The 12,679-nt window shown below is 44.0% G+C and overlaps 1 protein-coding gene across 10 annotated transcripts in view; it reads right to left on the bottom strand.

The window, feature by feature from the left end:
- Positions 1-12,679, bottom strand: part of ARVCF (ARVCF delta catenin family member) — a 603,575-nt gene that overhangs the window by 291,128 nt on the left and 299,768 nt on the right. The window contains exon 1 of one of the 10 annotated variants that reach the window (XM_075898326.2): positions 10,160-10,510. The exons of 7 other annotated variants lie outside the window; for them this stretch is intronic. Coding sequence is in view for 2 of the 3 variants with exons in the window: in XM_075898319.2 (XP_075754434.2) it covers positions 9,804-9,824 (21 nt within the window). In the remaining variant the exon portion in view is untranslated. Of the gene's footprint in view, positions 1-9,803; positions 10,137-10,159; positions 10,511-12,679 lie in introns of those variants that run through there. 2 more of the 10 variants (XM_075898319.2, XM_089775248.1) reach the window with 2 other exon arrangements.

The raw sequence follows: 12,679 nt of genomic DNA on the forward strand, positions 1-12,679 counted from the left end.
TAACCGCCCCTCCTAAGTAATGTAAAATAAAGTCACCTGTTTTGGCAAACAAAATCTCTTTTTATTGTACATAACTGGGGTGGGAGGAGTGAGAGTAGGAGAGGGGAGGGGGAAACCTGGGAGGGGGGAGCTGGAAAGGGGTGGAAGGGGAGGAAGAGAAGGGAAAGCTCAGGCTTGGGGGTCCAGCTGGCTCTCCTGTCTCGCAACACTGTGGGTGCGGGGACCTCAGGGGGGAGCGGGTGTGGAGGGTGGGGCAGGAGGGATGGGGGGGAGGAAGCAGGAGGGAGAGCAGGAGGGGGAGCAGGGGCAGGGGGAGCAGGGGCAGGGGGGGTGGGAGGAGGAGCGAGAGCTAGGGCAGCTGCAGGAGCTGGAGCAGGAGGAGGCAGGAACCTGTCGACCAGGGTCTGGAGGTGGCCTCTGAGGGCACGGCTCTGCTCCTCCAGCACTTCCAAACTCAGCTGACGCAGCCGAAGGTCCTCCTGGACCCAGTGGTCCTGATTGCGGAGCAGCAGCTCCAGGAACCAGAGGTGCCACCGCTGGTAGTCCTCCTGATTCCTGGCTCTCCTGCTGGCCCAGGCGGTTGTTGCTGGCGGGGTGGTGCACCCTGCAGTCCCAGGTGCTGGGGCTGTGGTGAAACAAGAGCAGTGGTCAATTCTCCCTGGGCCCAGGTGGGTGAAACCCAGCCCCCCTCTGCAAGGCCAGGGCCCCTGCATGACACCCAGCTGCTGCTCCGTGGTGGGCAAGGCCCAGGCGCACGGTCCCTGGGCTCCCTCTCCCCTCCCGCCCCCCCCCCCGTACACATAAGGGGAGCATGATGGTACTCACAGGTGGAGGCCTCCCCAGCCTCGGACGACACAGGAGACGTGCTCAGTGGGGTGCCTCGGGGGTCCTGGGCAGGCTCCTGGCAGGCTCCTGGCGTCCTCTGGCTCCTCCTCCTCCGTGTCCGGGAGTGGTCCCTCTGCCCCAGGGTCAATCACCACCCGGGGGGCATGGACGGTGTGAGCCCCGAGGATGCGGTCCAGAGCCTCGAAGTGGGGGCATGCCTCCAGGTCGGCCCCTGGCTAGCAGGCCCGGGAGTAGGACTGCCACAAGTCCTTAATTTTGCAGCAGACCTGCTCCCGGCTGTGCTCCCGGCTGTGCTCCCGGCTGGCAGCCATGCGGCCATAGACGGCCGCGTTCCTGTGGCTAGTGCGGAGATCGTAGACATTGGAGGCTTCCCCCCCCAAACCTGGATGAGGTCCACGATCTCCGCACTTGACCAAGCGGGCGCCTGCCTCTTGCGTCCCCGGGCAGGCTCCTGGGAGCTGCCAGGCTGGTCCTGGGAAGCAGTGGAGGGCTGGGTGGCATCGGGTGGCTGGCTCATGCCGTGGCAGGTGCAGGCTCTGCTGGCTGGGTGCTGGCAGGCTTGCAACTGGCACGAACAGTGTAGCCAGCCCGTGGCCCTTTAAGGGCTCCGGGGCCGGGAGGGGGGCAGTAGAGTTTGCCTGGTGTTGGCCAGAGTGGCCACCAGGGAAAGCTGGGGAGGGCTAGCCTCCCACTAGTTTGAATTAAGTGGCTACACAGCCCTTAATTCGAACTAGCTAATTCGAACTAGGCTTAGTCCTCGTAGAATGAGGTTTACCTAGTTCGAATTAAGTGCTCCGCTAGTTCGAATTAAGTTTGAACTAGCAGAGCACTAGTGTAGCGCCTATCAAAGTTAATTCAAACTAACATCTGTTAGTTCGAATTAACTTTGTAGTGTAGACATACCCCATAGGACTAATCTCAGCTTACTTCTGAACCCCCTTGCTTTCCTCCAAGGGGAGAAGGAAGTATCTAGGGGACTCTAGGTCTGCCTAAATGTCAAGACCCCACTTGTCGTTGGTGTATCTTGGCCCTGTAGTGAAACCCCAGGGCTCCTTTATCCTTGGGACTTAGCCCTTTTAGCATTTATCTGCGCACGATACCGGCCTCAAATTGCAACTAACTAACTAACTAAATACTCCTATATTATCTCCTGATGTTAGACTTTCTATTCCTACTCCATTGTCTAAGTATACCTCCTCAACACTGTGAGAAAGAAGGAAAAAATGCACTAAACCTCTGCCAGTTTGGCCCAAATGGAAAAAAACAAACAAACAAACAAAACCTCTCGACCCCTCGCCCCAAACAGCTGACCAGTCAAAGCCACAGTTCAAGATACTGAGAGGGATAGCTGAGGCACAAGTCAAAAGAGCCTCTAGGAAAACTTTACATTGGGAAAGAGGAAGCATGAGAGACAGCCAGCCAAAGAAAGAAGAAAATCCCTCCCCTTGATACATTTGTACCCATTTCAGAGGTAAATAGAAGAGATCCAGCACTTTAGGGGCAAATAAGAGCTCATGAGCCCAAGCCTTTTTAGGAGCTTGGCTTTGTTGCTACTAATCCAGCCAATCTCTCTGCTATTGAGCTGGGGGGGGGGGGGGGGGGGAAGAGACATTCTTAACTTTCTTGAACCACTGTACTCAGTTAAATAGCTGCCACTTTCCATATCAGGGGTAACAGCATTTTATCAGTGGGTAAAATAATCCCTGTATAAAACTTTCCTATACACACACACACACAAATCTGTTAAAAAAAAAAAAAGTTACGGTTGAAAGTATGTTTCAATTAACTCTTCTTGACCCCTCAAAAATTACACTTTCAAAAAAATTCTATAAATTACAAAGTCTGGGCATGCACAGCTAAAGGACACAGCCAGTTCCCATAGCTATGTTTTTTAGTCACTATTATTGCACTTGTAGAACTTTAACTTTGCCCACTAATACTTACAAAGAGTTGGCACTGCAGCTGATTGCAGGGCTGGGTTCCTGGATGCTTATGAGATGGTTGTATAGCATGGTTACTGAAAAGAATGTGTTCCAGGTTGGGGAGTTGTCTGTAAGTGAGAATAGGCTTTTCTTCCAAGGCCTCTGCATACCCAGAAATCCTCTGAACTGTCATTCACACTTAAATTTGACACTTTACACTGAGGTCTCAAAGATGCTAATTATCTTACCCATTACAAAGATAGCCTCCCCAATTATCACCTCTAATATCATTAGCTCCCAGACCTTCCCCCCCTCAGTTCTGAAATTTGATTTGTCCTTTTCACATACGTGTTCACTTTTATTTATTATATCCCTTTGATATATATGGTCATGCCAATTTTCTTCCACTATTTGATCTGAGGAAGTGGATCTGGCCCGTGAAAGCTCATCACATAATAAACCATCTTGTTAGTTTTTAAAGTGTTACATAGTCCTGTTTTTTGTTTCATAAATGTTCTCTGTGTTTTAATTTATTTTACTCAGTTGCACCTAGCAACCAAGTATGCTTTATCATTTTGTTAATAAAATCACCTTTTCTTAAGCAATGATTTGATTCTTGTGTCCTGGAAAGAAACAGGAGGGGTGTGTATGGGTGTGTGTGCGCGTGCCTCAGATGAAGAGGTCAGCTGCCAGAGACTGCAGTTTGTTTTTCAAGCTCTCTTATGGTAAAGGAGTTTGGGGGTACCCTTCTGGAAGTGCTTTCTTAAGTTCAGGAAGAAGGGGGTTTTCTGTTATTTCACTTGGTGGTGGCAGCTATGCCCCTCAAAAATCAGTGTATCTGTGACTTGGGGGAGTTTTTTTAAGCAGAGCCTATAGAGGCAAGGTTTTTAAGGTATCTTGCGGGCCCTCCATCTTCTGCACTCAAAAACCTATTCTGAAATAAACAAGCTCTGCAAAATTCCAGTGTAGTTTATTTCAAAGTGGGAGAGGGTATTAAAAAGTCAAGCTATAATAAGAAGTTACTTTCTCTCTTTACTGCAAAAGTTGCAACCACTATCCCATAATTCAGTTTAGGTACTTTCATAAATCTTGGAACAAGAGAAGCAATATAAATGCAATATATCACTGTGACATGCTCTCAATAAATGTTACAACATACTTCAAATGAAGCAGCAGGTCAGTCACAATAATTTTCCTTGCACACAGTTCCAGAATTTTACAAGTGTTCAAGGAAGAAATTAAACTAGCATGTCTGAGGAAAGACATAGCAAGCCACAAAAAGTTACTGAGAACTAATCTTAAAATCTTCAGTGGTCTGAGAAATGCCTCCTTTGCTGCCCAGGAATTATTTAGCACTTATGTGTGGAGATATTTCATATGTGCCATAACTATTTTCACATAGTTGACCTGACCTTGTTTCCACTGAAAGCAATATCAAAAATATTATATAAAAGTGAAGCCCTTAAATATATGAATGCACAGGTTATTTCAAATACTAACCTTCATATACTTTCAAGTTCTGATGGTGTTGACACCAGCAACTTTTTTTTTTTACAATGATCCCAATATTCCGTATTTCTTTACTAGAAAAAGTTTTACAGCACAAAAAGAACTTCATTTTTATTTTCGTGACAGTCCTAAAACAAAAGTAAAGCTTGTGAGCTGTGAGGCAGAGGGTTAAGTGGCATCCTGTAAGTGCAGCAATCACATTGAAATGCTTTTTCTTAACCTTTTGCTGTTATGAAATGGCATTAATATATAAGGGACATGCCTTCGATTTTTTTTGGATAGCAAAGTCCATAATGCCTATCAACTGTACATGATAGAATGCATGTAGAAAACCCTTAATGCACACAATTTTATTTATAAAAGCACCTTCTTCTAACAACCCATGCAGCACCTAGGAGCTTTTTACAGGACCTTGTTGGTATATTCCTATCCTTTTCTCCACAAGTTAATACAATTTAAAGCCAACATTCACTGCTAGCAGCAGATCCAGCATTTGTGATAGCCCAAGTCCCAAGGTTTTACCTGAATAAAAATTAACCTCAGCAAGCCATGTATAACTAAATACCTCAGATACTGAAAATAATTTCAGTGACCATCTACTTTGGGATGTTACACCCAGAAAAGCGGGAGCATTCAATGTAAACAGGAGCAAACTAGGTTTTAAAATATGTGCACGCTACCCCAGATACGGATCTATGTTAGAAATTCAATCTCCCTTTCTAGCTTTGCCGACACTGGCCAACTCATACCATAACACAATTTAGTCAGAGGGACATTTACAGTGAGTTTAAAAACAAAATAATATAACTCATTCCATGTCTCCAGTAACATTTTCTTTCAAACTCCATGCTACTGGTACAGATCCACATCACTATGCCAACAGGCCACCAGATAGTAACCACTGCATTATATGATGCTGCTCAGAATATCTATGGTTACATGGTGGTTGTAGTTGGTGAACATCAATGGCCTATTTAAAGTAGCTCACTCACCAATGCCACCAGCTGTGGCATTCCATCAGCATAAGAGCTACACTGGTAAGCCTAGAAGAAAAGACTTCGCCCTGCTTCAGCCTTTCAAGGAGGCCACAGCACTTCACAGCTCGCAGGTCAGGGGAGAGTCTTCTGGTGCTCCCTCGCCCCGCGCTCCCTCGCCCTCCCTCACTGATTGGCCTGGGAGTGAGGGAGCATGCCAAGCCTCTTCCATGACATAAACTCCTTCCTGTTTAGGCCCCGCCCCTTCTGGGGTGGCCCAGGGCTACTTCAAACATTTTTTAAGTGGCCCCTGGGCAAAAGTTATTGCCCACCCTGGGCCTAAAGGGTCTCAATCTACTTCAGAACTTTACCCAAGAAGGGGCACTAGATATCATCAGAACAACATTCTGCTCTAATATAATTCATCAGAGTCATTGGCTTCTGAAATTGGACAGTTTGATGTGAATAATGCCTGTGTTAACAGCAATCAGCAGAAAGCCTATTTGCTAAGGTAAGAAGAAAAGGCAAGACATAGATTTGAATGGTATTATGGGAGAAGAAACTAAGGGCTGGTAACTTACAGCACTCAGGAGTGTGAAAGTAAGACAGAAACAGAGTAAGAAAGCCCTCTGAACAAAGCAAGTTACATCAACCTAACCAATATCCAGATTGGTGCTATGCTGGTGGGAGTTAGTCTCCCGTTGGCATAACACAGCTTCAACATATGTGCTACAGCTGTGCTGATGTAGTGCAGAAATCATATGACTGGGAGGACTCCCAAGAGGTTATTTCAAGAGCAGGAACAAGCTCCATCTAGACCAATATTTCTCAAAATGTCCCACAGACCCGCTTTGGGAAAGCTGCTAGCAGGCCTGTGCCACTTAATTTACCTAAAAGGGCTGTAGCCACAGAGCCTTGCAGCCCACACTGGGCTCCGGTTTGCTGCTTCCTGCAGCTCCTCTAGGCTGGAAATGGCGAACTGGAGCCAATTGTAGCGATGAAGCTCCTTGGCTACAGATTCTTAAGGTAAACAAAACACCGAAAGCCACACAGAACACTTTGACCAACATTGATCTATTCTAGACAACCCTGGCAAGTGTTTGTCTAACTTGCTCTTAAATATCTCCAATGATGTAGATTCCACCACCACTACCACCCCAGGCAATTTATTTCAGTGTTTCACCACCCGGACAGGCAGGATGTTTTTCCTAATGTCCAACCTAAACCTCCCTTGCTGCAATTTAAGCCCATTGCTTCTTGTTCTATCATCAGAGATTAAGAACTATTTTTCCTTCCTTCTCCTTATAACAACCTTTTAGGTACTCGAAAACTCTTATGGTGTCCTCTTCACTCTTCTTTTTTGCAGGTTAATCAAACCCAGTTCTTTCAGTCTTCCTGCATAGGTTATGTTTTCTAGACCTTTATTCATTTGTATTGCTCTTCTCTGGACCCTCTGTAATTTGTCCATCTCTCTCCTGAAATATCGTGCTCAGCACTGGTCACAATGGTCCAGTTGAGGCCTAGTCAGCATTAAATAAAGCAAAAGAATTACTTCTAATCTCAGAATGATGTTTGTATTTGTGTCTATAGTTTATACTCATGACTCAGATTTAGCTCCACTATGACCGCTAGACCTCTTTTTGCTATAATGTAGACTTGCCCTCTGCTGCTGCCTCTTCCTCTACTGAGGATAAATACAGCAGATAGAATAATTATACTACAGGGAATTGTGGACTTTGATATTTGCCTAAAGTTAGTGTGTGATCCAATATTTGGAATCAATGATAGCCCTAAAGCAACAACGCATACTAGATTTCAAATCCAAGCTTGAATTCATATCATTGTAGAGACGAAAACTAAGCCCTACACTCAAACACTCACAAAACCTTGAGGCTTTGAAAACTAGATCTAAACTTTACCAATTTCATACTCCATATTCCTTGTAAAGAGTTCATTACAAGACACAAATATTGATGAGGACTGACCAAGTCAACTGTAAACAGTGACAAGAGGACAACTCCATGGACATCTGCAGAAGCTGAAAAAAGGAGTGCTAGTAATTGTGATGTATTTTACCTGGAAGCTCTGGATTTCTTCTTTCTATACTCAAGACTGGAAAAGGAACCCACCCCCAATATATTTTTCATCTGACATTGTTCCACTGTGACTAAGGCTGCTGTTGCTCCAAATCTGGAAACAACGGATATCACTTCATTGAAGCAAGAGGCTGACGGAGGATGAGTGCTGATTCCTTTAACCATGGATTTAAGAACCATGATTTTTTTGGTAGGATTTCAGCCATTCTGTTAAAAATTTGTCATATTGCTGGGTGAATATTTGCGTGAAAAGTTAGAATTAATATTCAGCCAGTGGAAATGCAAGCCAAGTGCAACCATGTAGTTTCAAAATAAACCAAAAACTATTATTTCAGAGGGGTAGCCAAGATAGTCTGTAACAGGAAAAACTTAAACAACAAATAGCCTAGTAGCACCTTGAAGACTAACAAAACATGTAGATGGTATCATGAGCTTTCATGGGCACAGCCCACTTCTTCAGAAAACTATTAGTTTACTTCAAGCAATTAGGGCCTAGTTCTGATCTTAGTTACACCAGTGTATATGATGAATAACTCTCAAATATACAAGACTACAGCCTGAACCCTAGTTGAGATTTGGTGCTCTTTCTGAAATCTACTTACTAGATAACAATTACAGTAAAAAGGATGCCTCATGTTACTTCAGTACATTTTTACATAGAAACAGCTAGTCTATTCTTGCCACTTCATAGATGCCTCATCTTACCTTCTCTCTATTCTAATTATTTTAGATTGTTCTACAGCACATCTTAACAGTTCACCTGTATTTGTTTCGCAGATGAGATTTAGTGATAAAAGGCCAGTTTTATTTAAGAATAATAAAGGAAAACCAATTTCACTTTGTGCTCTCTACAACTGCACAATAAGTTACTTTGACACAGTTCAAGTAACACCACTATTCTTAAAATAAAGAGCCCTCTAATACCCAACTACAGTATCACTTATAAGTTACCTCAATCTACCACATCCAGGTTCCATACAGAAATAAAACCGATTTATTAAAAACATGCAGGAGCTCATCTAAAATTGAGGCCGTCATACTAAATTATTATTTTGACAGTGAAAAACAGATTTGTATGAAGAACGTAACTGACATGCACTACTGATGCAGTTATGGGTAATATTCCATTCAGTTCTCTGTACAGTTTCCCTTTCTGCCTACCCAGAAGCATACAAGTCTGGTCATCTCAGATATGCCTTTTTTGGAATTAGCATTCTACTCCTGACCTCCTGCTTTTTCTCCCAATTTAAAAATATCCAAGGAGACAGGTTTCTGTTGCTAATGTTGTGTATATCAACAACCAATCACATCATTCAACTGTCACAACAGTTGCAAAGTCAAACAGATTAAAAAATGTAAAGTGCTATGCCTGCCTCCTTAAAAAGTCCACAGGTGGAATACAACCATAGGTGATTAGTGCCAATGAGAGGAGAAAGTGCAGGGAGGGCCATGTAGAAGATCAAGGAGGGGGTGTGAAGGAGCAATCAGTTTTGGCAGGGATACAGGGCAGCAGTGCACCTTCTGGGTGCTACCACAGTCAAACAAGACAAGGACAAGCAAACACCTAAACATGACAGGAATCCTACCATCTCTACCAGAAAGGTTGGTGGCTGCTACCACCATCTGCATATCAGTAATCATTCGAGGATTCCCACAAAGCCAGGGGGGAGGGGGTGTGCGTGTGACTTTTTTAATATTCTGGGAGAAATCTGATTCAACTGTGTTACTAAGACACATGGACAACTTCCAGCTGAGATAATGAAAGCAAGCTGAAACACCACCACCTTCAACATGCTAGCTGGTATTAATGCACAAGAGTGTCTTTGCTCCCCTTATTCCAAGGGGCAGAAATCTACATGTGGTTTATTTATATTTAACTTTCAAAAGCTTTATTCTGTAATACACAACACCACACCAAGGAAAAATAGAAGGTTGAGGTTTTTCCACAGAACACAACGTTTTGTAACATTATGGGCAAGAAGCATTTCTTTAAACCAACTTCACTCTTGTTTTAAACATTATCTTCTGGTACACGCAATATCAAAATTAAAGACAAACCGCACAAAAAAAGATTTATTCTCCACTCAGTATTCAACAGTGGCACACGGTTGTTTTATTTTTGAAATAAATAACCAATATCTAGCTATTCAGTGCCAAAGAGTGCCTTGGATTTATTGAACATTATTGAAGGTCAAAGTACATAATAGCTTGCTGGGAGGGGGGGGACATTAAATAGTTAACACAAGAGACAACAGTACAATCTCTCTCGAATAGTCTGTTTGAAAAGCTTAGATTTCTCCTTTAGCCCACTGCTTTAAAAAACAAAACCTCTGTCTCCTTTCGTCCCTCCCAGCCTAACACTAAAAAGCCACCAAAAAGACATGCATAAATAAATGCAAGACATGTATAAAGGACACGGGGGAACAGGAAGCAAGCAATGCAAGTTTTGCACTAACCTGTTTGAATTCTGCGGGCATTCATGAAAGGTGGCAGTTTTATAGTCCCTATCAGGGAAAGACTCTGGATTATGGCAAGCTCTTTGTGCACCCAGACCTTTGGCGTGGCAATCCGGTTCACTTGCCTTCAGAGCCTATTTTCTGAGTGAATACCCTCTCCTCTCCTCTCACACTCACCCCCTTTGTAATCTGCAGTTTGAGAGCTTCTCTGCAGATTACCTACACAGAGAACTGATTCAGAGAAAAGAAACCACAATCAAAAGTTGCTCTGAAGAAAAACTAGCGAGAATAGTAAAGAAGGGACTTCTTCAGATGGTCTATATTTCTCCCAATCCCCTGGAGAAAGCAAACCTGACCTCCGCGTGGTTGTGCTGCTGCTGCTGCTGCTCGTACTCCTCCTAACGCAGCTCCCGGACTCTGAAAACCCGGTCCTCTTTGGGGGCGGAAACTGACAGACAGTCACAGCTGGAAGCGCCAATAAAACAGCACTAGCCACACCCAGTAAGCAGCAGTCTGACACACAAACTGGAGCTGGCGTAAAACACCGCAGCTCAAGGGAAAGAGGAAGAGAATTCCCGTTTTATGCTGGGATCCTGCATGCTATTCTTTCAAGTGCCACAGCCTCCCAGAAAAGGCAGACTTCCTTCTCCCAGTCAGTTTTTTTAACGTTACAAGTTGTGTGAGGTGCTACGCCCCTCCCCGACGTTTTTATTTATTTATTTTTAATTTTTTCCCTCGTTGTTTTGCTGCTGTGTGAAGGACTCACACAAACCCAGGAAACCGAGAAATGGTTATAATCTAACTGGAGACAACAGAAAGAGTTACCCATTCAAAACTCCCACCAACTGGGGGAAGTCTATTTTCCCTTCCCATACCCTTCCCCCACTTATTGCAGAAGGCTCCTTGTAAGAAGAATAAATACAAGTTTCCAGACAGGACGCCAATTGTTAAAGTTAACGGGCTCTCTAATAGCCTCAGAAATAATTTCCCAGTAGAACACTCCTAAACCTGAAGAGCAGCTAACCTGATTTTATTATGAACGAGGAGGGGGAAATCTCAACATTTTATAATCCCGAGTAGGAAAACTGCTTGTTTGCCATTCCCTCACTTTGGACCTGGACCGTGAAAACAGACTAGACAGGACTCCTGCAGTAACACAAAAGGAAGATCATTCATTTTTCATCACAGTCTCCTTCCCTCTTAAATTCCCACCACAGGAAAACTGGGATTTACAATTAATTAAAATCTATTTTTGTCATGTTAGCCACACATGGACGTTGCTACCAAGCACTTCCATAATACACATACATGACTGTAAAAATACAATAATATGCACTTTGTGGTACATTATTTTAGCAATGACTGTTAGCTGTGCTTATAGTTCATATTTATCATGTTCAATTGAAAAAAGTCTTGTTTAGCGAGATGTTGGGAAAGGAAAAGTAATTCCCATGCCTCCCAGGACTAGGATCTAATCCCTCTTTCTGCATCTTGCAAGATACAGCAAGAGAAAAATATACATCTCAAAAGCACATTACGTCTCTGGAAAAGGCTCTTTCTTTGGAAACCTACTTAGCCAGTGTGATCACTTGATTACTTGCTGACCCACAGCAGGGGAACAGAAGGACATTTAACAGGCATTCTGAAACCCTGCCCTTCAGATGTAAGCAATCAATGGGGTTTGAGTCAGCCAGCTAAGCCCTGCCTCCAGTACTAAATAACCAACATTGCTCTCAGGGACTAGCCAATGGGTTGAGGCTATTTTTTCCTCTTTCATACAAGCTTCCTGCAGCAAACAACCCATGCAATAAATAAATTCACTCTAGCAGCCAGTGGCTTGAACAATGGTAATTAGGGATGAACTGTTAACTACGCTGCTGGTTACCAGGCCTCAAATTAGAGTGACTGTGGGAAATCCAGACAGCCACCAACAGACCCTGGAGCCAGGTACCAGAGAATCAAACAAAAAAGTCACACATTAATATTTTGCATGATTGGAGCACACAGTTGCATACAACAAACTTGCTTACCCCACAGTTTCTCACACATCTTACCTTCAATTCTAGAGCTTCAGAGGGGTAGCCAACTTAGTCTGTTAACAGGAAAAACTTAAAAAACAACGAATAGTCTAGTAGCACCTTAAAGACTACCAAAATAGGTAGATGGTATCATGAGCTTTTGTGGGCAAAACTCACTTCTTCAGGGTTAGTCTTTATGGAGCCACTAGACTATTTGTTGTTTTTTAAGTTCTTCAATTCTAGGAAATGCTTTCAGCCAGTGTTATCAATAGGTTATCACCTTTGAAATGCAAAAAAACCAAAATCAGCAAAAAATCGTCTCCCCCAGAAGGAAAACACATGGCCACCCCAACTGCAAAGCAACTTTGCAATATGCCCCCTTCAATAGCCACTTAGTGTATGTAGTCCAGAGGTAGAGGACCTTTTTTGGGTCCGGGGCCAGTGACCCACTGAAAAATCAGTTGGGGGCCTCACACAAGTGAGAAGAAAAAACCCTTCACTGATGTGGTCCCTGACCGAGAAGGAAAAAGACACTTCCCACATTCTCCTCATACACCAGAGCTTAGGAAGGTCTAACATAGTAGATTGTGCCACAGTGGAAGGGAGGGGGATGGTGCTGGAGCACCAGCGTGGGCTGCCCAATGCTGGGGGTCCTGAACCTTGGTGGCTGGATCCAGGCAAGCTGGGGGCCGCATCCAGCCCCTGGGTCTGAGATTCCCCATCCCCCTGACCTAGACAGAGAACATATATAGACAAGATTGTTGTAAACAATCCCTTTACTCTGGGACCCTCTCTTCCACATCTGTTGATGGGCAGACATCTGCTGTACTTACAACGGTTTTTATCTGCTATTGCTTA

The sequence above is a fragment of the Pelodiscus sinensis genome, chromosome Z, assembly GCF_052426305.1.
Source record: "Pelodiscus sinensis isolate ZL-2025 chromosome Z, ASM5242630v1, whole genome shotgun sequence".
Classification (NCBI taxonomy): Eukaryota; Metazoa; Chordata; order Testudines; family Trionychidae; genus Pelodiscus; species Pelodiscus sinensis.